The sequence below is a fragment of the Ambystoma mexicanum genome, chromosome 9 (assembly GCF_040938575.1).
Source record: "Ambystoma mexicanum isolate Mex_15411 chromosome 9, UKY_AmexF1_1, whole genome shotgun sequence".
NCBI classification, from domain to species: Eukaryota; Metazoa; Chordata; class Amphibia; order Caudata; family Ambystomatidae; genus Ambystoma; species Ambystoma mexicanum.
The window spans coordinates 578,521,370-578,547,819 of NC_090931.1; the positions used below are offsets into that span (position 1 = coordinate 578,521,370).

General features: G+C 46.6%; 1 protein-coding gene across 1 annotated transcript in view; it reads right to left on the bottom strand.

Moving 5' to 3' along the window:
* LOC138488299 (multidrug and toxin extrusion protein 1-like) overlaps nt 1-26,450 on the bottom strand; it is a 638,882-nt gene that overhangs the window by 303,381 nt on the left and 309,051 nt on the right. The window contains exon 12 of the mRNA XM_069615181.1: nt 26,237-26,312. Within this exon, the coding sequence (XP_069471282.1) occupies nt 26,237-26,312 (76 nt within the window). The remainder of the gene's footprint in view (nt 1-26,236; nt 26,313-26,450) is intronic.

Genomic DNA, 26,450 nt, shown 5'->3' on the forward strand with positions numbered 1-26,450 from the left:
GTTATTGATAGCGCGGAGGAAACTGTATCACACTGTGGCGGCAGCTACTATAGCAAGATAGGTGAAGGAAATAATGGCCTTAGCAGGAGTTGATCTGTTTTTGTTTGGGGCTCATTCAGCCAGAGGAGCTATGGCTTCCAAGGCTTTTGCAGCAGGGGTCCCGCTGCAGGAGATCATGAAAGTGGCTGATTGGTCTAGTGACTCTTTTTTCTGAACTTTCTACTTTAAGCCGGTTTCCGATATTGCCACGGCTGTGGTAGAACGCTTTGAACAAGCATAATGCTTGCTTCCGGTCTTGACACAGAATGAAGATTACCTAAGCGCCTAGCGCAGGAAGTCTTGATTCTATTAAAGACACAGAGGTGAACATTATCCCTCCCAGCGGATACGCTATGTTATGGACTATACAGTATGTTGAACTATTATATCAGAGATAGCGTATTCCCCTCCCTAACACTATGCTTCTCTTTTGATGCAGGAGATGACCAGAAGAGCATTCAGGATTAGGCGCCAACAGGGTCTGCAGGGAGAATAATCGGTCGAGGACTACAAAAGTTACTGGAGCACAGGAGTGTTTTCAGAAGACTCAGAGGAAGTGCTCTATTCTTGTTTCTAGACTTTTATACAGAGTTTCAGGGATGCACCCAAATAGAAGAGGAAATGACCTGGGGAGTAGGGATTTCTAACTATGGATGAGCCCTGACTGGGAGTGAGACAGAGGCTCAGGACTACTGTCCAGGAGAGGTTCAAGGGACTTGTGGTTTCTTTTCTCTCCGTTTTTGTTTATAGAATGTTTTGTTTTCAGCCTCTGGCTGATGTAAAAAAAAGGAAAAACAAGAGAAAAGGTTCTAAGATGTTGTTAAAAGCTGTTGGAAGCAGTAAATAAAGAAGTTAAGCATAATGCTTGTCTCTGTGTCTTTAATAGAATCAAGACTTCCTGTGCTAGGCGCTTGGGTAATATTCATTATCATCTGCTTTGGTTTGAAATGGGTCATAGAAAGGAGCAATGATGCCACCCAGTGTTTCATGGTAAGAAAGAAGGACAGCTCCTTTGAATACACCACAAGTAAGAATGGCAGTTTTAGAGTCAAAAGGGCCTGAGCAGACTTGAATCTTCCTGTCTGTCAGGAAAGAAGAGATCCATTTGTGGTTTGCAATTGTAATATAAAAGCTGTCTTAGGTGGTTGAATAGTTTAGTTTAGTTTGTTTATTTATAAAGCGCGTCCGAACCCTCAGGTAGCTGGGCGCATAATCATGTGCACAGCAGAGTTACATATCGTTACACAAACACCTTAATACACCAGTCAGAGCATACATTAGTCCAGGCTTTGAGTAGTTACATACAACAATAAAGGATACAGAGAACAGGGTACAAGATAGTTACAGTGGAGAGTGAGGACCGGGTTACAGGGTAGTCCTGAATCGGATAAAGCCAGGGTGAACATTACTACATGGTGGCGAATGGCGGCTGGCCGAACGTGTCATTGAGAGATTGGATGTTTAGGCTAGTAACCATGATTTTCATGGCTCTGAATGGCCAGAATGCGGCTTCCGATCTAATTGCAAGAGGGAGGGTATTCCAGCATTGTGTTGCGAGCACTGTGAAGCTTGAACCTCCTGCTGTTTTTAGGTTATAGTTGGGGATCTTTAGTTGGTGCAGGTAAGGGGTTCTGGTGGGTCTAGTGGAGCAATGTCTAGCGAATTTGTCTGCGAGGTAGCGAGGGGCGGTGCGTGACAGGCACTTATGGGTGATGACCAGGGTTCTTAGCTTGATTCTGTCGCGGATCGGGAGCCAGTGGACTTCTTTGCTGGCCGTGGATATGTGAGCCTTGCGCGGGAGGTTAAGGGCACATCTTAGTGCATTATTTTGCAGGATCTGGAGCCTGTTCAGGTTTTTTGTGGTAGAGTGTGTTGCAATAGTCTAATTTAGACAATATCAACGCTCTTGATAAGGTGAGGCAACTAGAGGTGGAGAGAAAAGGCCTACAGGCATTGATCAATTTATTGGTGTAGGTGGTGGCTGAGATGGTGGAGTTTATTTGTTTTTTTAGTGACAAGGTGGAGTCGAGGTACACACCTAGTGTTTTGACCTCTTTGGAGACTTTTATGATGTTGCCGTCAATGGTAAAGGATTGATACCTTTGGTCTAGTTTGTTAAGGCGAGCCTGGGAGCCTACGATAAGCAGTTCTGTCTTATCGTCATTGAGGCAAAGACTGTGTGTGGCCATCCAGGCTTGGATTTCTAAGTAGATTTCATTAAGCTTTGCAACATCCTCTTCATAGCTGCCAGTGAGAGTGATGAGGACCTGGGTGTCGTCTGCATAATTAGTGTAGCTGACACCCAGATCGTCAAGACGGTCAAAGAGGAGCTTCGTGAAGATATTGTAAAGTGTGGGGGAAATGCAGGAGCCTTGGGGCATTCCACATGTGATTGGGATAGGTCCGCAGCCGCGGTGGGGGCGAAGACCCTAGTCGACCTGTCAGACAAAAATGACTGGATCCACTTAGTGGCAATCTGAGAGAATGCAGCAGCCGAGGAGAGGTGTTGAGTGAGGATCTGGTGGTCAACCAGATCGAAGGCAGCAGATAGATCCAACAAGAGCAAAATGGCCAGTTTGCCCTTATCTTTGGCATCATCCATTTGGATTTTTAGATCCAAGAGGGCAGTTTCAATCCCGTGCCTTGGTCTAAAGCCGGATAGAGCAGAGCAGAATGCTTAAGTGACCAAGGCCATCAAGAGATATAGAAGAAGGTGGATAGTAGTAGTGTTTCTGTCATGGGCTTTCAGAATTGCACCCATCATGTACAGAAGAGGAGAATCTCTACCTCTGGATGGTCTGAAATCACACTGATGAACACGTAGGAGGTTATTGGATTCTCAGTATTTCCTTGGTGTAGCTGCCTTTTCCAATATCTTGTCCATGAAGGGTGTATCCGCTCTTTAGTGGTAATAAGCCCAGATGCTGGGGCTATCATTTGATTTTTTTGAGGAGAGGAGAAATTAGGTCTTGTAGTGGGTGGAAGGGAAGTCTCTGCAGGAAGAAGATCTGTTAACCAAAGACGACAATGCAGGTGCTAATGAGGAGATGTTCTCTTTGATGGCTCTGACAGGGCATGAGGGGGCCTGCTCTCAGGAGGCCGTCATTCTTTTTCCCATAACGATGAGCTCAGAATGAGGACAAAGGGGAGGCTTCTGCATTTTCCTCAACACTTTGCACAGCCTAGTTTGTTTTGAAGATTAGCTACCAATGCCTCAGGGCACCAAATGGGTACTGTAGGATCTCTGAAAGTGTTGGCAAACAGATCTGTAGTTACCTGGTTTCAGGGGTCTTACTTGAAAGGTGCTTAGTTTGGAGACAGTGGGATTAGGGGGGATGCAGGACTTCCCTGTCTTTGCCAAGCTTGTGAAAACTAGAATGGGTAGTAGTACCCATTCAATATTTCCTTTAATAATGCAACCCTTGCCTGTGTAACATGATCTGCATAACATGCCTGTGCAAATGTATCTTTAACAGCACCTTGATACCTCTGGGTTTAGTGTGCTTTATAAATGTATACATAAATAATTGGTTAGCTGTCCGTGGAAGAGGAACTTCTTAAATTGTAGAAAACTGCATGTGCGTGGATGTTAAAATGGCCTCCAGCGTGTGATGGCCCCAATGGCCAGACTTTCAAGTTGCAATGGTTGAGGATTACCTTGGGACTTCATCGTAGGAAAGCCCAACCAAATGTTGAAATCGTCCATAATGAGGATTGAGTTCAATATTGTTTGAAGTTTTGAGAAATAGTTAACCTTTTCAGCTTAAAATATTGTGGTGCCTCCTGGAGGTTTGGAGATGGTAACTACTATCAAGCATGTATTAGAGCTAAGCGTGCATTTCCATACAATACTTTCGAAGGAGGACATAAGAGTGATTCTGGTAGTGTATATGTGTACCAAGAAGAACAGAGCTACTCCATCCCTGATGTGTTCTGTCTATTCTTGACAAAGACCTCACAGTCTGGTGGGAGATTTGTGGCAATAACCCCAGTGTAGCTGGCAGAGAACCACGTTTCTGTAAGGCCCAGGAAATCAATCCCCAGATTTTCCAGAAGATCGCAGATATTGATAGAACATTTAGTCACTGTTCGTGTGTTATTGGTGTCTATGTTGAAGTACAGTTAGGGCTTCACAGTAATTTTGGGCGTGGTCTGGCTTATCAAACCCAGTTTACGTTCAGTGGAGACAGGTACCACTGGGGTGGCAGACTGTTGCCGCAAATGGCTGCAAGCATACTTAGCAGTATGAGCAACCAAGAGAGGGCAGTTTGTCACAGGAGGGGGACTCCTGGCAAAGGCTGGGATAGGTGTCATAAGAGCAGTGTGGAAAAAGTTAAAAGCAAGGCTATGTTTGTGGCTGCCCTAAATCATTATGGTTCCATTTATTCAAATGTGAGTCCATGTTAATGTTCCACCTTTGGCAAAACATGTTATATTGCATATATTGACTATATTGAATATCTGTTAACTTAATCGCTTAGTGCTTATGTATTTGTTATTAACTGAAGTGTTTTGCAAACTTTTGACTCACATTTTATAATGTCCTATTTTAAAAAATGTTCTATTACTTACTAACCATGTCTAAAAGCACAGCCTCACATGTAACCTCTTCCAAACAATCGAAAAAGAAATCAACCAATTAGGGGGGTAATTCATAGAATTCAGTGCGCAAGTGGCGCACGCGGCTGGCGCACAGTGTGCGTGTGCGAATTTCTGCGCCAGCCGCTTGCGCTAAAATCCATTTCCGCGCACAGCGTATTCATGGATTTTAGCTTCCAAAACCAGCCGTGGCGCAGAGTGGCGCAGCGACCCTGCAGCAGCGCCAGTTACGCCCCCAACCCCTCCCTGTGCGCCATACACAGGGCACAAATCCCGTACATGTAGCACAGGCCCCCAACCACGAAAAAAACTCCTGTAAAACTCCCCGCGCACCCCTCCGAATACACGTACCCCGCTGCACGGGGAGTGTCACATGCGATTGGAGCGGGGTACATGTATAACAGGGGTTCGCGGGAAGTTTCACACGCGAAATGCCCTGTGCGAGTGGGGTATGTGTATTCCTGGGGTGCGCGGGAAGTTTCACACGCGATTGGAGAGGGGAACGTGTATTTCGGGGGTGCGCGGGAAGTTTCACACGCGAAATGCCCTGTGCGAGTGGGGTACGTGTATTCCTGGGGTGCGCAGGAAGTTTCACACGCGATAGGCCCTATGCATGTGGGATACGTGTATTCCTGGGGTGCGAGGGAGGTTTCACACGCGATTGGCCCTGTGCGAGTGGGGCACGTGTATTTCGGGGGTGCGCGGGAAGTTTCACATGCGATAGGCCCTGTGCGAGTGGTGTACGTGAATAACTGGGCTTCGCAGGAAGTTTCACACGCGATTTTGCTGTCAGAGCGGGGTACGTGAATTTCGGGGGTGTGCGGGGAGTCCTACACGTGAATTGGCAGTGTGGTTCCTCCCAGGTGTTCCCTCTACACCCTCCACGGCCCCTGCAGGCAGCCCACATCACAGGGGACTACCCTGCACCCCTGGTCATGTCCCACAGGCAGCCCATCCACCATGGGCATGCCCCCCAGCCAAGCCACATGTCATCTTGCACTAGTGATCACCAACTCATGTCCCCCAGCACCCCCACCCCCCAGCAGTCAGGGGCACCTGCCAGCAGGCCCCCACTCATGTCCCCCAGCACCCCCACCCCACAGCAGTCAGGGGCACCTGCCAGCAGGCCTCCACTCATGTCCCCCAGCACCCCCACGCCCCAGCAGTCAGGGGCACCTGCCAGCAGGCCCCCACTCATGTCCCCAAGCACCCACGTCATGACAATGATATGATATGATATGATACGATATGGCATTTGTAACGCGCCTATACACAAGTGTTTCAATCCTCAATCATGGGCCTCATGGCCACCCACATCACACCCCACGCCACCCCAGCCCAAAGCCCCAACCAAGTATTGCATCCACCCACAGAGAAATGGCCAATACATGATACAACCCGAATGGCAAGTATGTACATGTCCGTCACACACACACAATGGGTGCAAGTGAATGTGAAAACCCATATCATGACATGCATGAAACCAATGAGAGAATACCACACATCGAAGTATGAAACAAAAATGTATTGAACACAACATGAATGTAATGAAAAAAAAAAACACTCAATAATGGGAATAAGAAATAAAATGCAGCATGTCCGGAAAAGAATAAAAAATATGAAATCAGAATCCAAAGAAATCCAAATGAAAATGTGTCCAAAGTCTCAGTCCAACAAAGCAAATCCAAGGGAAAAAAAATATATGAAATCCATTGCACCATGGTGAAATTAAAATAAAAACGAGAAACATCCACTGTTCAACTATATACAAATCACCAATCCAGGGTCCATGAGCCCAACAAATGAAATGAAACCTACAAAAAACACTACCTAATAAAGAACTATATACAAAAATGTGGTGCATTGTCCAAGCGGCCCAAAATAAACAAAAACAGAAAGGAAACCTAACACTATCTAACTATTTACAATGGCAGCAGGCTAGTCCGACGGCTCACTTTTTGATGTACCGGGCCAGGGCATCATCGAACTCCCGCTCAATGTCCTGGAGGCGGTCCTCTTCCATGGCCCCGAGGGTTCGCAGGGACGACGACATGTTCACCTCCAACCCCCTGTGCATTGCCTCGTGGCACTCGGCCCGCCTCAGGGCCCTCCGCATGGAGTTCTCCACCCTGACCATTGTGAGCCGTGCCTCTTCTGCCCGCTGCCGCTCCGCATCTATGGCATGGCCCAACCGCTGCCACACGGAAGACACTTGAAATCCGGGGTCCTCCTGACCTATGGCCGATGCCTACCCCTACGATGTTGAAGGCCCCGAGCCATCATTGCTCCCATCATGTTGCTGCTGCTGTGCCTGTGCCTGTGCCCTGGCTCTTGCTGCCTGCACGTCGTCCTCCGGCTGGGGTGCAGTTGTCGTGGTGGCCACCCCTGCTGGACGTCCGACTCCCGACTGTGGCAGGGATGTGTCCTCCACCAGCCTGGCCGCTGGGTCAGGGGCAGCTCCACAGGGTACCCAGGTGATACATGGGTGGGAAGATGGCATGGAGGACGACTGGCGCGTAGGAGGTTCAGGTGAGGAGGGGGTCACAAGAAGGTCCAGCTCTCGGAGGAATCCAGCACCGGTGACCCGTCCCAGTAGGTCAACATGGTCAAAGAGGCATGCGAGACGACGTGCAGTCTCTCCACGAAAAGACTGCAGGTCACCTTGCATGCCCCGTTGACGCAACGCTATCCCACTCAGGACAGGCTCAACACGGTCCCGGATAGCCACGTCCGCAGGGAGAGGAAGGCCAGTTGTTGTGTGCTCATCGCCTACCTGAAAACGGGTCTGGACGTAGGCATCCCTGCTGGTGCCAGATGATGCAGTGACAGGATCAGGGACAGGATTACACACAGGCACCTCCGCGGCAGCCTGTGCTGCCTCCTGTCCCTGCCCCTGCACTGCACCACTAGCACCAGTGGAATCCCCACCTCCAGACCCCGTGTGTGTCCCTTCCGCGGCCTCCTCCTCCACCAAACCCCCCACCAACCTGGATGACTCCGTGCCATCTTCCTCGGTGCTATCTTCCTCCGTTGGACCCTGTGGGGTCTCAGCTGCCCCTTCTGCTGCCGAGGAGTCCACCTCCGACCTCTGCCTCTTGGACCTACCCTCGGCAGCTGCGGCCTGGGACGCGGCACCAGACTCCTCATTCCCCGACGAGATGACAATCTGGGAGGGGAGCCGGGCCTTGCGTCTCTGGCTGGTGGTGCTATCCCTGCCGCTGTGCTCCACAGCACCCTCTCCGCCCTCTTCATCAGTTGACGCTGCAGACAGGGAGAAATAAAACACAGACATCAGGGCACTGTACAATGGACTGATACACACATGACAGTTGCACATGAGTGGCAGTGTCAAACTTCAGACATGGCATCACACTCCACGACACACATGTCATTTCAACTCACACACATGAGCATTTCTACAGCAATATTGCACCAGGCAGCAACATCCATACACATACACAGCATGAACAGCCGAAGGTGAGCCTGACATCACATGAAACACAGGGAGTGCACTAGACATGCACACACGCCACCACACTTACATGCATGTCTACATCTCCTGCAACTGTCGCAGTGATGCGATCGCCATACATGTCACAACTGGCATTCAGCCTTCTACATATCAGTGTCACGTGCATCCATGTTGCATCACAGTTGCACACTTGTCAAATACACACACATGCACATGTACACAGTGCAGATACATGCAGCAGGAACCACTATCCATGTGTGACACCACAACCATGCCAACGTACATACACAGAAATTCAAACATATGTGCTCCCACACCTGCATTTGCACAGCATGCTTACCAACACATACACCATCGATGTGTCTCACACCTAAGAGGACTCACATGTAGCAGCCTCACGCCCCTGTTCATACACATCCCTACATGGCCCTATGAAAACACATGTGCAACCTGCACACTACTGGCACACCACCACACGCACAGCGTCCAATCAGTATGTATGTACACTTACCGCTCGACTCCATACGGGTCTGCCTCTCAAGGACCTGGACGTGGAGCGCTGGGCATATGTGTTCCAGGACCCTCCTTTGGTGGTCGGAGAGGTGGCCCCGGCACCCCTTGGCATCCGCTGCCTTCAAGAGGCACCGGGCCTTGTTGAGGGACCTGGACCTGAAGTCCTCCCAGCGCTTCTTGACATGTTGTAAGTCGCAGACTGCCACCCCCTCCGCGTTGATGGCAGTCACGATGTCCATCCAGATCCTGGTCTGTCCTTCATTGTCGGCGCGCAAACTTCCAAAGAGGGCATCATACTGCCCCAGGACTTGCTCCACCAGGACACCAACTTCCCTGGCACTGAAACTGGTGGCCTTCTGCCTCTCTGGCTGGGGGTTGCCAGTAGTGCCAGATGGTGTTGTGCCCGACATGGCAACCCCAGAGGCAGGAGTGGGTGGGCAACTGGGTCCTGGGGCTGGGCTGTGGAGCGATGGTAACCCAGTCGGGAGTCTTCGGTTCCAGCAGAGGTGGTCACAGCAACTGCACCCCTGGCTGACGTGCAGGCAGCAAATAGCAGGGCACGTAGGCAGCAGGCAGTCAGGCAGCAGCAGATGGCAGGTGGGAGCGTGCTCAGGGCTCTGGGGGGCAGTAATTCGGCCTTCTGGGCAGGAGCGTGGTCTTCCGTGTGTTGTTGCGTGGCCAGCTTGATACGGAGTGATTTGGCATGTGAAAATCTTGCACGTCAGCGTGTAATTCGAGGAAAGGCCCTTCGCGCGTAAGCGCGTCAGCACACGTATGCGGGTTCATTGGACCAAAGGCCCTTAGCATGTAAGCGCTTCTGTGACGTGACTGGCACGGGCGTTTCCCTCGTTACGTGGGCATAGTGGTTCAGCGTGCGTGAAAAAACTGCACGTCCTTGTGTGGATGCGTGTAATCCGAGGAAAGGGCCTACGCACGTAAGTGATGTGACGCGCACAGGCGTTTCCATCAACACGGGTGCATGTTCATCGTACATGTCCAAAAACTGCACGTCCGAGTGTCAGCTCGTGTAATTGGAGGAAAGGGCCTTAGCGCGTACACGCGTAAGTGACGATGTACGTGTGGGCCGCTTTAAAAGGTACGTGTAGGACCCCATTCCCTTGTACGTGCTTTTCGTGGATTGCGAGTGGGTGAATTCTGTACTTCTTGTCGGTTCACACGCGATTACTACACAGCGTTTCAAGTTCGTACTCCCTGTTACCTCTGACAGCGTTCTTTATTTTTTTTGGGCCCGTTTCCTCAAACAGCATTCACTTCTTCTTTTGTCCTATCTCCTCAGACAGCGTACAGTTCTTTTGGCGGGGGTGTTGCCTACGCGTGTTTTTTTCACGTTCTTTTTCCAGGCAGACGGTGAGTTGCGCACGCATTTACCAACTGTGCTTGCCCCGTGTGTCGCGTACCCCTTCAAAGGGTAATTGTAGGCTGCGTGTAACACGCATACGCTTGTTTTTGTGTTTCTGGGTGCCATAGCGTAATGCGGGTTCATTTTTCCACGCACGTGGTCTATGAGGGGTTGCGTGCACGTTACATTTTGTTTTTGGGGTGCCAGTGCGTTGCGTGACCCGCCATCCTCCCCCAGGGGTCACAGACAGCCTTGCTAGAGCACTAGGGTACGAATTCCATCTAGTACCCTACCCCTTCCACCCCCAATTGCCCAGGACAATTGTTTACTGCAACTCCCATACGCACAACATCAGTGCCATGGTTGGGAGGCGACCAAGCGGTAAGGGAGGCAAAGGTTGCCGACCTCCAAAAGGTGGGCATGGTGGGCGCGGTAGGGGACGTGGCCAGGATTTGCAGGGTGCCCCTAGACCCCCATGTGTGTAGGACCAATCAGGGACAACCATGCCCCCCCCCCATGGTTGAGGGAAACGTGGCCGACACCATCTCAGCTCAGCCCTTGTTAGACCAGCCCATTGTGGCACCTGTGCCGGCACAGGATGACTCCCAGGCTGACTTCCAGGTCAGCAAGTCTAAGCCACGTGTGCTGGTGCAAGTTGGTGTCACCAGGCCACGTGGATCTGGTGCAGCAATGTCATCTGCTGCCCCAAGTAGGCAGGGTGGGGAGGCTGCAGGGACAGCTGCAGCTCTATCCACCCCAGCTCTGAGTCTCCCAGCCGGGACAGTGTCGGTCCTGGTCCATCAAACTGACGTTGCCCCTGCCAACATCACACTTCAGCCAATGCCTGCACCAAGACCTATGGTCATGGTGCATTTGCACACTCCCAGTACCCAGTCCACCTGCGCTTCAGCCCCTACTGACCAGAGCGGCGCAAGCCACTCAGGCTCTGCTCCACCTTTGAAGAAGAGGAGGAAGGGTGCTCTGGCACTACAGGCTGAGACCCCAGACACGGCTACACAGTCTGGCACATCAAGGAAGCCTAGCTTTAATGACCCCGAACTTGATGCACTTGTGAGCTATGTGTCGGCACATAGCTGCGAAATGTTGGTGACTGCAGGGTGCAAGACCACACCTGGTCAACGTAGGGCACAGTGGCAGACCATCGCGGACCGCATAAGTGCCCTTGGATTTGTGAGGTGCACAGCTGATGATTGCTACAAGCGGTGGAATGACCTGAAACGCAGAGCAAAGAACAAGCTGGCCTCATATCATGCCGCTACTCTGGTGACTGGCGGTTGGTCTCCACAAGAGGACAACAAACTCACTGAACACGAGTCTGTTGCTGGGACATTCGTCACAGAGGAACAGATCCAAGGTGTGGGAGATCTACCTGATTACGATGCATTGTCCGGTGAGTGCCCATGCGTGTGTGTGTAATCCATGTGTATGTTGTTTGGGTGACGGGTTCTGATTGAGTGCCAGGTGAGGGTGTGTACTCCTGAGTGTTATGGGTCACCCATTTGCTTCCTCCCATACATTCACGTGCCTTGGATATGACTGTATCCCTTCTGCCCACAGTTGCCAATTAGGCCCACATTAGTCTTGTTAGTCTTGAACTGTCATCTTGCAACTACATTGTTCTGAATGTGTAAGTGTTCATTCAGGCTGATTGTTTCCACTCTCCCATTTCTACTACGCATTTTTCTGCCCTATTGCAACATATGTGATATGCTTCGGTCATTGTTTACAGCCCACACTGGGCCACTATTTTTACCTGGTTATGTTAATGATTACACCATTCAGGCCGATGGAGTATTGGGCTGCAGAATTTTTTTTATTAGGGCCTGTTTGCATGTGGAACATGACAGATGTTTCCTGTAATGTTAAAGTGACCAACCATTGATCAGCCCACAATGACTGTATTATTGGACACTGGATGTGTTTCAGTGTGTGGCACATGCATATTTAGCAACACTATTCTGCATTAATCTTCGCATCATGTCAATGTGACATGGATGTGTGACAGTACTCATTCACTGACATATTGCTGTAGTTTTGTAATTTAACGTGGCTATGCTACATGACATCTGTGTGGTGGCATGTGTCATGTATGTGTATTGGACATGCCACTCACAGCCTGATGTGTGATGCCAGTGCTACCCAACATGCTGCAAATGTGTTGCTTTTCCATCTTGCTCTCCCCAGTGTCTGCCTTTTTGACTCCACTTCCAACTCTTTGACAGTGCATGCATGGCAGGGTATAGTCATTTGGGACATGTGTAAATCATGTACTGGAACTCTGGCTTGTCACGGCCTATGCGTGTGCTATGATGCTCATGCCTGTTTCCATTTGTTGTCTTTCATGTTTTTGCAGGTGATGACGCACTTGATGCTGTTGAGGTTGAGGAGATGGTGCAGACCCAGGAGGAATCTCAGGCACGACCGGGCACCAGTGGGGGACATGGTGTGGTGGTGGGTGAAAACCCAATGTTACTGCAGACCATACTGTCCAGGGGTGTCTCTGGGTGCACCTCCCCAGACCTCTATTCAGGTGCTGAATCGGATGATGAGACTTATGTGCAGTCGCAGGTAAGTGTTTCTGGCAGGGATTCTGTTCTGTCCAACCCACCTGCACCAGGGGTAGAACCCTCTATGGGGATGTCAGTGTTGGTAGGTCTGCCTTTGGTGGTTACGGATGCAGGGTCACACTCCACAGCATCTGATCCTGTTCCTGGGCCAGCAGATCAGAGGGGGAATGCAGTCCTGCAGCCTCAGGCACTGCCAGCACAGCAAGGTGCAGATCGACTTGCCGCAAACAGGTGTGGTGCCCGTCGACGCGGTGGCTGTGCGCCACCAGGCAATACTGTATGGGAAAACTCCATGTACGGTATGGCAACCCAACAGGCAGCATCAGTAGAAATGATGGCTCAGGCAATGGAGAGGAAGGCCACTTCCATTATCCCCCCTGAAAGGCAGATGGAGCAACAACAGCAGGCAACAGACTCCATTTGCCAATCACACAGGGAAGACATGTTGGCGTCCAACAGGGACCGACGGGTGGCACTGGAGACTCTGCGCAAATCCATATCAATAGAGTCCCAGGGCCACAGGGAAGCCCTGTGGGTAGAACTACATAACCTCAGGCAGACTCTGTAGACAGAAAGCTCCACACTTTTAAAAACTGCGCCACATTGTATTTTAAATGAAAAATATATGCATTTAATAGGTTGCCCTTTGTGGATAACACATGTTTCGACACACAAGTGTCTTTCTCAAATCAGGGCTAATTTTGACTTGCATAATTAAATGTCAATGGACAGTCACAGGTAATGAATTGTTTGGCATTCAACATCCATTGGTACATTCATTGTAAAAACGAAAAACAAGAAAATTATTATAACAAATTTCACAAATGTAGTTTCAAGTCACAGAAAAACAAGGAGGGGTGTAGGGGGTGGAGGTTTAAGGGAAAAATACAAAAAGAAGAAGAAATAAACAAAAAACAGAACATCCAATTAGTACAAAGTATGGTCGTGTTGTCTCTGTATAATATATCTCCCATTTGTTTAATATGATTGTTTTGTATTTATTATTTCGGGGACCTTACCTATCGTCCATATCACAAGTCATTTCAATTCAGGGTGGCAACATGAAAAAGGTCACAGGTTAAATCCCCCTATATAGAATCAAATTAAGGGTCATGTGTTAAAGACCAGTAAGCACATTGTTCAGGCTATCCCATGGTGATCCGAACACCGGTGTGATATGGTATGTTGAAAGTTTAAGTACTTGGTGCAAGTCGCATAAATACAATTATTGAGTTGCAGATTTTAAACTACTTGTTGTTAGTTTAGCCACTTACGCCATACGTATGAACTTAACACGTGTGTTGCTTGTATATGTGAAAATAGACCAGAATTAGCAACAATCAACGATCTTCCTGATATATGTGGTCATTAATGATTCACTTCTTCGGTGCACTAGACTTGTCTGCGTAGTCAAAGTCATTGTCGATACTAGCGGTCCGCGTGTGGAGGCCAAACCCGCACAGCACCCGCGCGTCCACAGCCGCGGCCCCAGGATGTACAGCGGGCGCGAACGCACAGCCGCTGCACAGATCCACCCCCACAAGTGATCCCGATTTCATAAATGTTAAAGAAAAGCACGAGTAAAGTCTATTGCTACATGTCACCTTGGACGGCGGTAGTGGCTTACCTTAGTCTAACTCAAAAGTCTCCTGCCGTCTGGACCTCGCTTCGGTAGCCCTGCCTAGTGTATGTATAGGTTGCCGTGGTAACCTTAGTCCTTCTTTGATTTTGGTCAACTATTACCTCCTTTGTAGGGGGACTATGGACGCCATCTTAGAAATGGGTTTCTTGTATTGCAAGTTAAACACAAAGTTGGATGATAGTTTGAGGTCCCAATTACAAGTGTATTACGGTGCGTGAAACATGGTCTGAATAAATATATATATGTAATCACATAAGCAATACCTGAAATAGCGTTACGAAAAAAGTTATTGTTTTCTCGGTTCTCAGCACTAATATTCAATGCCTATTATACTTATATTTAAGGAAATACCCCACATATATTATGTGGTGAATATATATCTAAGCGCTAAGAAAGTGCTCAGTTAATTGTTAGGTATATTATAACAGGACAGGCATAATGGCCATAATCTCCAAAAGGAGCAAGAAACAAACATTAAATAACTCCAAATTACAAGGATCGGTTTGGGCACACATTATCAAGGAGCAAGAATACCCATGGAGTGGGGATATAGCCCTCGCAATTATATATTATCTTAGTGAGACATAGTCTTGTTCTTGTCTCAAGCATCATTGCAAATAGTGACTTGACTGAGTCCATAGGGACAATAAAAGAGTGTAAAATACGCCCAAAAAACATGGGTTCGAATAGTTCAAATTTATGAATGCATTCTAAGTTAATTCCTAATGTACCATATGCACATGTGACATCTGTGTTGTGTTAATCGTAAGTTAAAGAAAATGGTTCATCTCATGTTCTTGATTGAGTCCAAACTCAGTCGCTCTGAACTGGCAAATGAGACAGGCTTCCAACTGGCGAAGGAGGACTTCTCTGTTTCCTCCTCTTTCTCCCAGGCGAGCCTTATTTAAGGCCAATGAATCGCAGATGGGTTTTATCGTCCATTTGGTTTTTCCTCTGCCAATGTTGTGCCAGCGGCACAGTTGTAACCAGTTTGTCCATTCCATGAAGATGTTCTCGTATTCTAAACCTAAGCTCACGTATAGTACTACCTACATATATCCGTTTGCATGCACATATTATGACATATACAATATATTTGCTACGACAGTTAATAGTGTCTTTGATTGCAGTAGTTGTTCCCCTTGAGTCCGTGAAAACCTCTGTATCAGGGTGCGCGTATCTACACATACTACAACATCCACATTTCTTGAATCCATTTGGTGCATTTGGTAACCAGTGTATCGGTCTTGGCATAGGCACTTGCTGGAGTAGGGATGGGCTTAAGCTTGATTTCAAAGTTTTAGCCTTTTTGAAAATTAATTTGGGTTCATCATCGATGAAATCTGCGAGGTGTTCGTCCAATTTGAGTAAATGCCAGTTTTTCTTCAATATTTTCCTTATTTCAAAGTTATTCTGTGAGAAGGTTGTCATAAAACTTACTTTTTGATGTTCCTCCTCACGTGGTTGGTTTTTAGGGGTTAATGTTGCATCTCTGTGTATTTTGTTCACTTTTGCATATGCTGATGTTATGCTGTTTTTGTTGTATTATTAATTTGGAATGGAACTGAACAAGAACTCATTGATTTCAAGGATTGTTTAGACAAAAATGATGAAGGGATCTTTTTGTCAGGACCATCCAGTAGTACTAATCTAGACTTCCTTGATCTCACAATATATGTGAAAGAAGAGAAATTGTTCACTAAAACCTTCCACAAACAGACAGAAGCAAACTCTACCCTCTACGCCACAAGCTGTCATCAGAAATCGGTAATTAATAACATACCGAAAGGAGAATTTGTGAGAGCTCGTAGGAATTGCACCAACAATACTGACTTTCTACAGGAATGTGAGCTACTCAAGCATAGATTTGTTCGTAGAGGCTACAACAAAACAGCATAAAATCAGCTTAAGTCCATCCCTACTGCCGCAAGTGCCTATGCCAAGACCGATACACTGGTTACCAAATGCACCAAATGGATTCAAGAAATGTGGATGTTGTAGTATGTGTAGATACGCGCAACCTGACACAGAGGTTTTCACAGACTCAAAGGGAACAACTACTGCAATCAAAGACACTATTAACTGTCGTAGCAAATATATTGTATATGTCATAATATGTGCATGCAAACGGATATACGTAGGTAGTACTATACGTGAGCTTAGGTTTAGAATACGAGAACATCTTCATGGAATGGACAAACTGGTTACAACTGTGCCGCTGGCACAACATTGGCAGAGGAAACACCAAATGGACGATAAAACCAATCTGCGATTCATTGGCCTTAAACAGGCTCGCCTGGGAGAAAGAGGAGGAAACAGAGAAGTCCTCCTTCGCCAGTTGGAAGCCCATCTCATTTGCCAGTTCAGAGCGACTGAGTTTGGACTCAATCAAGAACATGAGATGAACCATTTTCTTTAACTTACGATTAACACAACACAGAGGTCACATGTGTATATGGTATATATGGTACATTAGGAATTAACTTAGAATGCATTCATAAATTTGAACTATTCGAACCCATGTTTTTTGGGCGTATTTAACACCCTTTTATTGTCCCTATGGACTCAGTCAAGTCACTATTTGCAATGATGCTTGAGACAAGAACAAAACTATGTCTGACTAAGATAATATATAATTGCGAGGGCTATATCCCCACTCCATGGGTATTCTTGCTCCTTGATAATTTGTGCCCAAACCGATCCTTGTAAGTTGGAGTTATTTAATGTTTGTTTCTTGCTCCTTTTGGAGATTATGGCCATTATGCCTGTTCTGTTATAATATACCTAACAATTAACTGAGCACATTCTTAGCGCTCAGATATATATTCACCACATAATATATGTGGGGTATTTCCTTAAATACAAGTATAATACACATTGAATATTAGTGCTGAGAACCGAGAACACAATAACTTTTTTCGTAACGCTATTTCAGGTATTGCTTATGTGGTTACATATATATATTTATTCAGACCATGTTTCACGCACCGTATACGCTGGTAATTGGGACCTCGAACTATTATCCAACTTTGTGTTTAACTTGCAATGCAGGAAACCCATTTCTAAGATGGCGTCCATAGTGCCCCTACGAAGGAGGTAATAGTTGACCAAAATCAAAGAAGGACTAAGGTTACCACGGCAACCTATACATACACTAGGCAGGCCTACCGAAGCGAGGTCCAGACGGCAGGAGACTTGAGTTAGACTTGGGTAAGCCACTACCGTCCTCCAAGGTGACATGTAGCAATAGACTTTACTCGTGCTTTTCTTTAACATTTATGAAATCGGGATCGCTTGTGGGGATGGATCCGTGCAGCGGCTGTGCGTTCGCGCCCGCTGTACCTTCTGGGGCCGCGGCTGTGGACGCGCGAGTGCTGTGCGGGTTTGGTCTCCACACGTGGACAGCTAGTATTGACAATGACTTTGACTACGCAGACAAGTCTAGTGCACCGAAGAAGTGAATCATTAATGACCACATATATTAGGAAGATCGTTGATTGTTGCTAATTCTGGTCTATTTTCACATATACAAGCAACACACGTGTTAAGTTCATACGTATGGCGTAAGTGGCTATATGAACAACAATCATGTTAAACAAATGGGAGATATATTATACAGAGACAACACGACCATATACTTTGTACTAATTGGATGTTCTGTTTTTTGTTTATTTCTTCTTCTTTTTGTATTTTTCCCTTAAACCTCCACCCCCTGCACACCACCTTGATTTTCTGTGACTTGAAACTACATTTGTGAAATTTGCTATAATTATTTTCTTGTTTTTCGTTTTTACAATGAATGTACCAATGGATGTTGAATGCCAAACAATTCATTACCTGTGACTGTCCATTGACATTTAATTATGCCAGTCAAAATTAGCCCTGATATGAGAAAGACACTTGTGTGTCGAAACATGTGTTATCCACAAAGGGCAACCTATTAAACGCATATATTTTTCATTTAAAATACAATGTGGCGCAGTTTTTAAAAGTGTGGAGCTTTCTGTCTACCGTCTTTTCCCAGGCGCTGGGGCCTTGTTCCCCCCTTTATTTGCTCTGCACGTAACTGCGACATAATTCGAATCTTTACCAATATTCTGGCGCATGGCTCTATAAGTTGGTAGAAAAGCCCCATAACTCTTTTTCAGGAAGACTCTGGTTGAACTTGAGGCTTCCATTAATTTAAGGGCAGAACAGCAGCTGGAGCAGCTCACACGTTTGCTCTCAGCTGAGCTGCATGCAACACGTGAGGAGATCCGGGCATCACGCGAGGCCATGCGTGCAGAAATGCAGGCAACCCGTGATGTGCTGCATGGGGATCTCCGCACTTTAATCCTCCAGAATCAGCCCTTCCAGACCTGCATGCTTACTGCCATGGAGGACCATACCAGGGCTTTGTGTGGGCTGCCTCCCATAGTGCCACCACCTCCTGATGCAGCAGCAGAGGATGAGCAGAGCGACAGCAGTTCTCCCACAATGGCATAGCCGTGCAGGCCATGAGCCCAAGGAGGTATTTTTTTTTCCGCAACATCCACGCAGGTGGGTGTTGGTGTGCACCCTATCCTTGAACCTCGTGGGTGGCCTCCCCACACCCCCTGCACCCCACATGGCCATTTTTTTTTTGTTTTGTTTACAGTGTGTTGCCTTGTGTGGCTCCCGTGGGCATCCACTGTATTCCGGCTGGGCACATGCAGGCTTGTCCTGAGTTTGGGTAAGATGCTTGGGTTCGTGAGACACACACCCCTTCTGCTTCCTGTTTCCATGGGCTTGCAAAGGGTGTGACCAAGTGACAGTGAATTACACAGTGACGTTGGGCTCCCATGAGCTGTGTGGGCAGTCTGTAGTCAATAATGTGTAGACATCCCTAGTGGATATTGTTGTTGTATTGTACACTGCATGGTGTATTGATATGTGCTTGTGCATCCATGTCTTCCTCCTAATTTGCAGGTTCCTTCCTCATGTCTTCACAAGGCCATCTACTTTGCAGATGCAGTTCATGTTGTATGCAGTACACTGAGACATTTGCGTGTCAGCAACATTCTACAGTTGGAAGGGGTCGATGTGCTGGCGTATTCAGGTTGTAAGACTACCACTACTTGAACTTAGTACTGTCATGTTTTTGCATTTTTCCATGGTGTTTTGCAGCATTGTGTTGGTGGTAAGTATTTGGTAATGTGTGCTGTTATTTATACATTGCTGGGAGCTTATTGTGTGTGGTCAGTTTCCATTAGGGACAGTGTACTTTGTGACACTTGTGTCAGGTCTTGTGCATTGCTTTGTTTGCTTTCACATTGCATGACATGCCATGGTGTGTTTGGTGGTGGAGCTGGGGAGGGGTTGGGTGACATGGCGCTGTTCTCATGTTGTATTTAGCAAGGGGGTAATGAATTTACCAGCATAGATGTATGTCTTTTGATGAAACAGCATTGGTGGTGTTTCGGTAGGTAGGGATGCACACAATGTAACACTTCCAGGTGACCAATCTCAGGCTTGTATGGTTGTGACAGTTGACTGTCCCTTATTTCATCATCATTGATTGTCAGCTGGTATGTGCCAGGGCTGTGTGCACTCCACAGGGGTGTGATTTTATGTGAAGTAATTGGCCACCAGCTGCGTACGGGCTGCCTCACCACATGCCCTTTCACCTCCCATGCGCAGCGGGCGTGCATGTGGTTGGGGATGTGGGGGCACCACCATGTCCACCGGCAGGCCCCGGCGTGTTGCAACGTTGTGCAGGACACATGCTGCCACTATGATCCTGCACACTACTGGGGGAGCGTATAACAGCTGCCCACCAGAACGGTCAAGGGAGCGAAAGCGTGACTTGAGCACTCCGAATGTGCGCTCCACTATGCCCCGGGTTGCAATATGGGCTGTGTTGTATCTTACCTTGGGTGGCGTGGTGGGGTTCCGAATTGGTGTCATCATGTGGGTGCTCAGAGGGTAGGCACTGATGGGTATCATTAGTGGGGTTGCGACATTACTCAGTATCTGACATGCATGCATGTGCAGTGGCATTTATACTCACCAAGCAGCCATGTATCGCCATGCCGCCCAGCTTCTAGGTCCTGGTTTAGGGTTGACATTCTGTAAAAATGAAATTGTCGTGGGTGGACCCTGGATAGTTGGCATATGCTGAGGTGATGATTCCCTTGGCATCACATACTACCTGCACGTTGATATAATGCCAGTGCTTGCGGTTTCTATAAATGTGCTCAGATGCCCTGGGGGGACGTAGAGCCACATGGGTGCAATCAATGGCACCTAGCACTTTGGGGAATTGTGCCACCCCGTAGAAATCCTGGACGGCAGCCTGCCTTTCTGCAGGTGTTCTGGGCAGGTATATGTGCCTGCGGACTGATGGGCGTGCAGTCATGATGGCCAACACCTGGTGTAGGCAGCGTGACTGTGTGGCCTGTGACACCCCCCACCCCACTATAGCACTTGTCCGCTGAAATGGTCCAGTGGCCAAGAAGTGCAGTACATGGAGGACCTTCTCCAGGGGGCTGAGTGTTTGGGAGCACAGGGTGGGTGATGTGAGGTCATCCTCCCACTCACTCACCAGGTCGAGTATTATGTGAGGTGGAAACCTGTACCTCCCATACACCTGGTCATCAGGCATCCCAAAAAGGCTGGTTCTGGGTGTAAATATTCTGGGCCTGACTATCCTCCTCCTCCTCCTGCAGTATCCCACGACCACTGCTGCTAGGAACGGTATGTTCATCTTGGCATCTGAGCTTGTTTGTTGTTTGCGCTCACTTTTAGGCTGCGCGGGTCCACGCACCTCTGCTTCCTACTGGCGTACGTGTTTCCAGATTAGCGCGTCTTTTTTGGTGCACGCATTAGCCCCGTTCGATTCCATGAATACGTGTTGTAGACGCGCGTGTGGACGTTCCGCGCATTTGCCTACTGTACTTCCCCTGTGACACTCACATTTTCACGTGTTGTTCCCCATTCCGCGTGTTTCGCCCCCTGTTCCGCCTACTTTTGTTGTGTGCGCTGCGCTATGTGCGCTTTCGCTGTGCGCTTAGCGCACGCTGTTTGGAGACGTGTGCGCGACACAGAATTTTAGCGCACATCCAGGGATTTACACGCGCACGGACTTCCTTGAATCAATGTGAGCTGGTTTCGCTCTGATTTTCGCACTTGTGCTGCGATTCGCACGCTTGCGCCGAAAATTTCAGCGCACATTAATTCCATGAATCGGCCTGTAGAGCGGCAAATGCCCAGATAGTGGAGATTGAAACACTTCTTCAAGATTTACTGACACCCAACTTAGCCCCCACACTCCCCAAGACACTTAATGGAAACAGAAACCCAGCTGTCTGTTCTGAGATACATGTTCTTAATCCTATCTCTGAAGTAGAGCAAACACAAACCGAGTCACTGCTTTCCTTTGGCAGTGGAGAGTTACAACTTCCCGACAAAACCCAGAAACTTCACAAACCCCCAGTACATGTTACCAAAGAATCTATAGTACATGATATGAGCGACAATCTCCTAGGGACTGCCCAGCAAAAAGGTTGCAAATCTGAGGTTGTTGCCCCAAAATGATTCTTCCATTGCATAAAGCAAATATAAAGACACCTGTTAATCAACATGATCCCCTTTCATTGGAAAAAAGCAAAAATATGTTTAATGTGCCCCAATTGCTAGCGAATGAACTCAATCAAGAACCTGAAAGATATCAGCTTCCAATAATAGAACCTATAGCTCCAAACTCCCTGTTTGACATTAATCCAATAAATAATAAGAATTTGAACCCTCTTTGTCTCTTGAATGATAACTGACTGCACACGTTGTCCTACTTGTGATTTGTTGTTATGCAATCTTGAAAATAACAAAAACTCAGCTTTCAAAAATTCAAACCTCACTGACATATCTAGCATTTAATGTGGTGAACAATAGAGAACAAACTGCTAACTTCTCTTGCACAACTGCAACCACATAACCAACCCAAAATCTACAACGTCCAAACCAAATAAGAACTTCAGCAAACGATGCTCGGAAATGACTTTGGGTCAAACCATAAAAGCTAACAACACTCTAGCGATTATTATAAAGCTACGTGTCATGTTGATTGTGAAATCTCCAATCAAGGATAACAAAACAAATTGCGCGAAAGCTGCCGATGCAAATAGATCCAATAGCTTACTTTCAAGGCCATTGACAAGGTCAAGTCTTGATCGTACTTAACCTAACCAAGGGGAAGATTCAGAACTGTATTCATGACAAAAGAAAGTACCCAGGTGCTCAAAACAGAATAGAGAGTCATTGATTAACAAAGCTATCCACTGGCTACATCACAAGAAAGGGTATCTAGCGGTTATTCATTCAGATAAAGTCGAAGCCGAGCGTGATCCTGATCCAACCGATCCACTCTGATTACATCCAACTGTCCTGCTATCAATCGAGTACCGTTCATTACCCCCTCTAAATTCCAATATAGAATTATGGCAAGCACCACCTTCTACTTCTTCAAAGGACTTAACAGTGAGATCCTTGTTAGAAAATGTTGACTTAATTGACCTGACAGAGAGGATCTCGAGCATAGGAAACACATTCAATCTCCATCAACTAAGAGAGAATGAAGCCTGATGGTTATTACCCAGAGTCAGTGAAACCCCCCTCTTCACCCCTCCCCCCCTTGTAGACCTTTCCTTACATCTAGGCACAGATCCAAACCAATCTGTGGGAAATTGTATATCTTTCTCCATTTGATCTTGGAGCATCTCTGGTCTGAGTAATAAAAACATGGACCCGGATTGGCAGGACTTCAATCAAGATAACAAGAACATGTGTTTCCAGGAAACCTGGCTCTGGTGAGCCTATATATAAGTCGGGCTACTGCACTTTTTTATATCCTGCTTCTAAAGTCAAAAAGGATCTTCCTAAAAGTGGCCTACTCATATGGATTCACATAAGTCTAGAAGTCACATGCATGGTGATAGAATTGGAAGCACATGATTTGCTATGTCTAACTCTTATTTATTTATTGTGAGTTGGTTAATCAGAGTTAACCTTACACAAAGCAAAATAAAAAACAAACTTCCATATGTAACACAACTACAATTAAAATGCATAAGCCAGATATACAAACCAGAATTTAGAAAATGTGTTGTACCAATCCCTTCAGATGTCAGCATGGCGTGTACAATAACTACGATAAATACCTAAGACTATCATTGGAAACAATCAGTTGATCACAAAGATATTACGTTAAAAAGCAAATTAAAAAAGAACAAAAAAACATTACTGTTATCTCATTATGAAACCTACTATATGCATTAAGTATAGAATTTGATAAAACCATCCTTCAAGTTACTTCCATATAAATAATGTTTTCTAAAGTGCAGGGTGCCAATTCTTGCCAGCGTATTGAATGTTATAGCATGTGTACATATATTTATTCCATAACAACAACAAGTAGTTTTAAAGTAATTAACTACCATCTCAATTTGAACATATTAATTTGATTTAGGAACCTGAGTACAGTTATAGTCTAACACTTGTGTCTAACACTTGGTTTTAAGGGGGTACAAATATAATAATTTTTAACACCTACCTAAGGCCAAGTCAAGCAGCAATAAACGACCTTGAGCACTCCCTAGCACTCGTGCTCAACAATACTGCTAATAATGGGCGATATTAACTGTCAGCTTGAGCCCAACAACTTTGTCTGGAAATATGTAACCTTGGAAGATGAAATATGGGGTATGTCAGATATTCAAATGCACTGGCGGCAGTCAACCATCTATATGGGATGACAGCCTGCAATGGTCGGTTCCCAGAGGATACTCCAGCACATTCTACTGCCAGAACAATGACTACTCAAGTATCAGACTACATCCTAATGAATGTAGAACACTGGCTCACAATTAAATCATTTCAAGTAGTTGAGCGCATAGAGACTGACCACGATCCTCTGATTGCGAATCTTACCCTCAACACCACTCAAGGCGAGGATCAACCTACTTTTTATTATCCCCAGAGCTTAGACCCATCCACTAACTTGAAGACTGTCAGATGGCCTTCAATAAATGAGCCTCCTGTGCTATTGTCCCTTTATTCAAACATGCTACCATTATTGGAAGAATATTCCTTGAGCAACACATGTTTGATCCCCGTAGACTACTAAGACAAATTGATCCTAGAGCTACACCCTTTCATTTAAAGACCCTGTGCAGTAAAAAAGAAGCAAACAGTTCATGAAGGTGGATGGTTTGAACATGAGCGTAGAAAAGCAAAACTCCTGCTTCTTGATGAATTAAAAACCACAAAAGGGAGAGTCGCAAATGTCGTGATTTGCAAGAGGAACAATTATAAGAACCATGTTAATAGAAAGAAAACAGAAAATACCATGGCTCTTTGTGAATCCCTCATTTTTTTATTTAATAGTTTTTTTTATAATGCGCCTAATACTGTACCCGAGTTCGGTTTCTAAGCGTAGAACCGGGATTTGAACCTCTGTTGCTCTGCGTGGTATTGCTTCCAAGACCAGTGCGTTGTCCATGTGCTATCCACCATTCACTGCCCCTGTGCTATCCTCGGTTGATTGAGGGAACCAGATTGAACAAATCAAGGGATTTCTGGTTTACAATCAACAAGGGTGCAAATACAGATGAAGGATGCCCATCTAATATTATTACAGGTCTAGCTTGGCAAGAACATTTTCAGTCCCTTCATTCATTCAAGGGCAACCCAGAGTTTCCTGAACTCGATAATGATCCGAGCTCTAATTATTTGATTATCGACCAGTTTCTCTCCACCAGTGACTGTTTATCTTTTTCTCTATTAGGGGTGGAGAGAGCCTTCCTGTCGCAGCATAACAATAAGGCCTCCGGCCCAGACAAAAAGGCAGTGAGGTGCACAAATGAGTGCGTCAAAGTAGAGGGAGCAAGAGAATGGCAGAAGATGAGGTGACAAAGGAGCATCTAGGTGAAGATGCAAGGACATTGGTGGGATGGCAAAGAAGAGGCTTGAGTTAGGTAATGCTAAGTGGGCAGGAAAAGAAAGTGTGGGCGAGGTGCCAGAGTGAGAGTAAAAATAAGAGACCCCAATGTAGGGTACACAGTAAAAGTCAGCAGGAGGTGGGTGTCGAATGGACATAAAAATGAAAGAATAGGGCCAGGTGCAAAAGCGAGAAGGATTACGTGAAGCTATTGAGGGGCAGAAAAGTTGTTAGATACAGTGTAATAAAATGAGCGGCAAACGACAGTGCAGTGGAAATAGGGAGGATGACAGTCACAGACAAGGATTTAGGCGGGGCAGGGAGCAGAAATCTAGGATGATAGAAGGTGAGTGCGGTCTACAGTAAGGAAAAGCAAAAAGGGGGCAGGAAAGAAACAGGCTGACAGCTACAATATATTAGGGATGATGGTCGAACGGGAGAATCGACTAAGCAAGGGAGAGAGGCAAGGGAAGAGAATGGAAGGAGGCGAGGAGACTCCAAGGAGCGAGAATTTCAAAGAGACCACTAGAGTATACAAAGTCAGAAGAGTACAGTGGAGGACGTAGAAAAAGTGTGAGGGAATAGTAAGAGGTGGGAAAAAGTGGGTGGATAATATGGATAATAAGCACGATGAAACAACAGACAAAAGCGAGATAGAAAAGGAGAGCAGAGAAATGTGTGATTGGAGAAGAAACCTCGCTAGTGTTAATCTCAAAAACAGGAGGGCGGGTTGGAGGGAGCGAGGAGGTGATGGTAACCAGTAAAGCAGAGCAGGAAACCTGGTGCAGGTGAGTGTCTCCAAGGTGAGAGAAGGGTTGTTGCAGTAAGAACGGCCAGCCAAAAAGCCTAATTTATTATTCTTGCCGACAGGCCAGTCAGTGATTGGTTTATAGCTAATACATTCATAATACTAGTGCATTTAGTGCTGCAAGTAAAGTCATATCATTCTTAATATATGCCTATCTTCGACAACGTCCCTTACCCCTGCTCACACTGGAAAGGTATTATCTCTCTTTCTCTTTCCTCAGATAGATTGATATAGACCATTCAACAATGCAACAGGATTACTTACTTGTCCTTTGTGTAAACGTATGCCAATTGGTATTGAAGTGTTGCTGATAGTACCGTCACAAATAAGCCGTAAACAACTAAAAAAAAAGCAAGAAGATATCAATTTCACACATGTGCACCAGCTCTACTGTGCTCTAGTTGCACAAAATTCCTACATTACAGGTACACAACTCTAAGGACCAGGAACACACAATTCTGAACCTTAGTTGTTACTA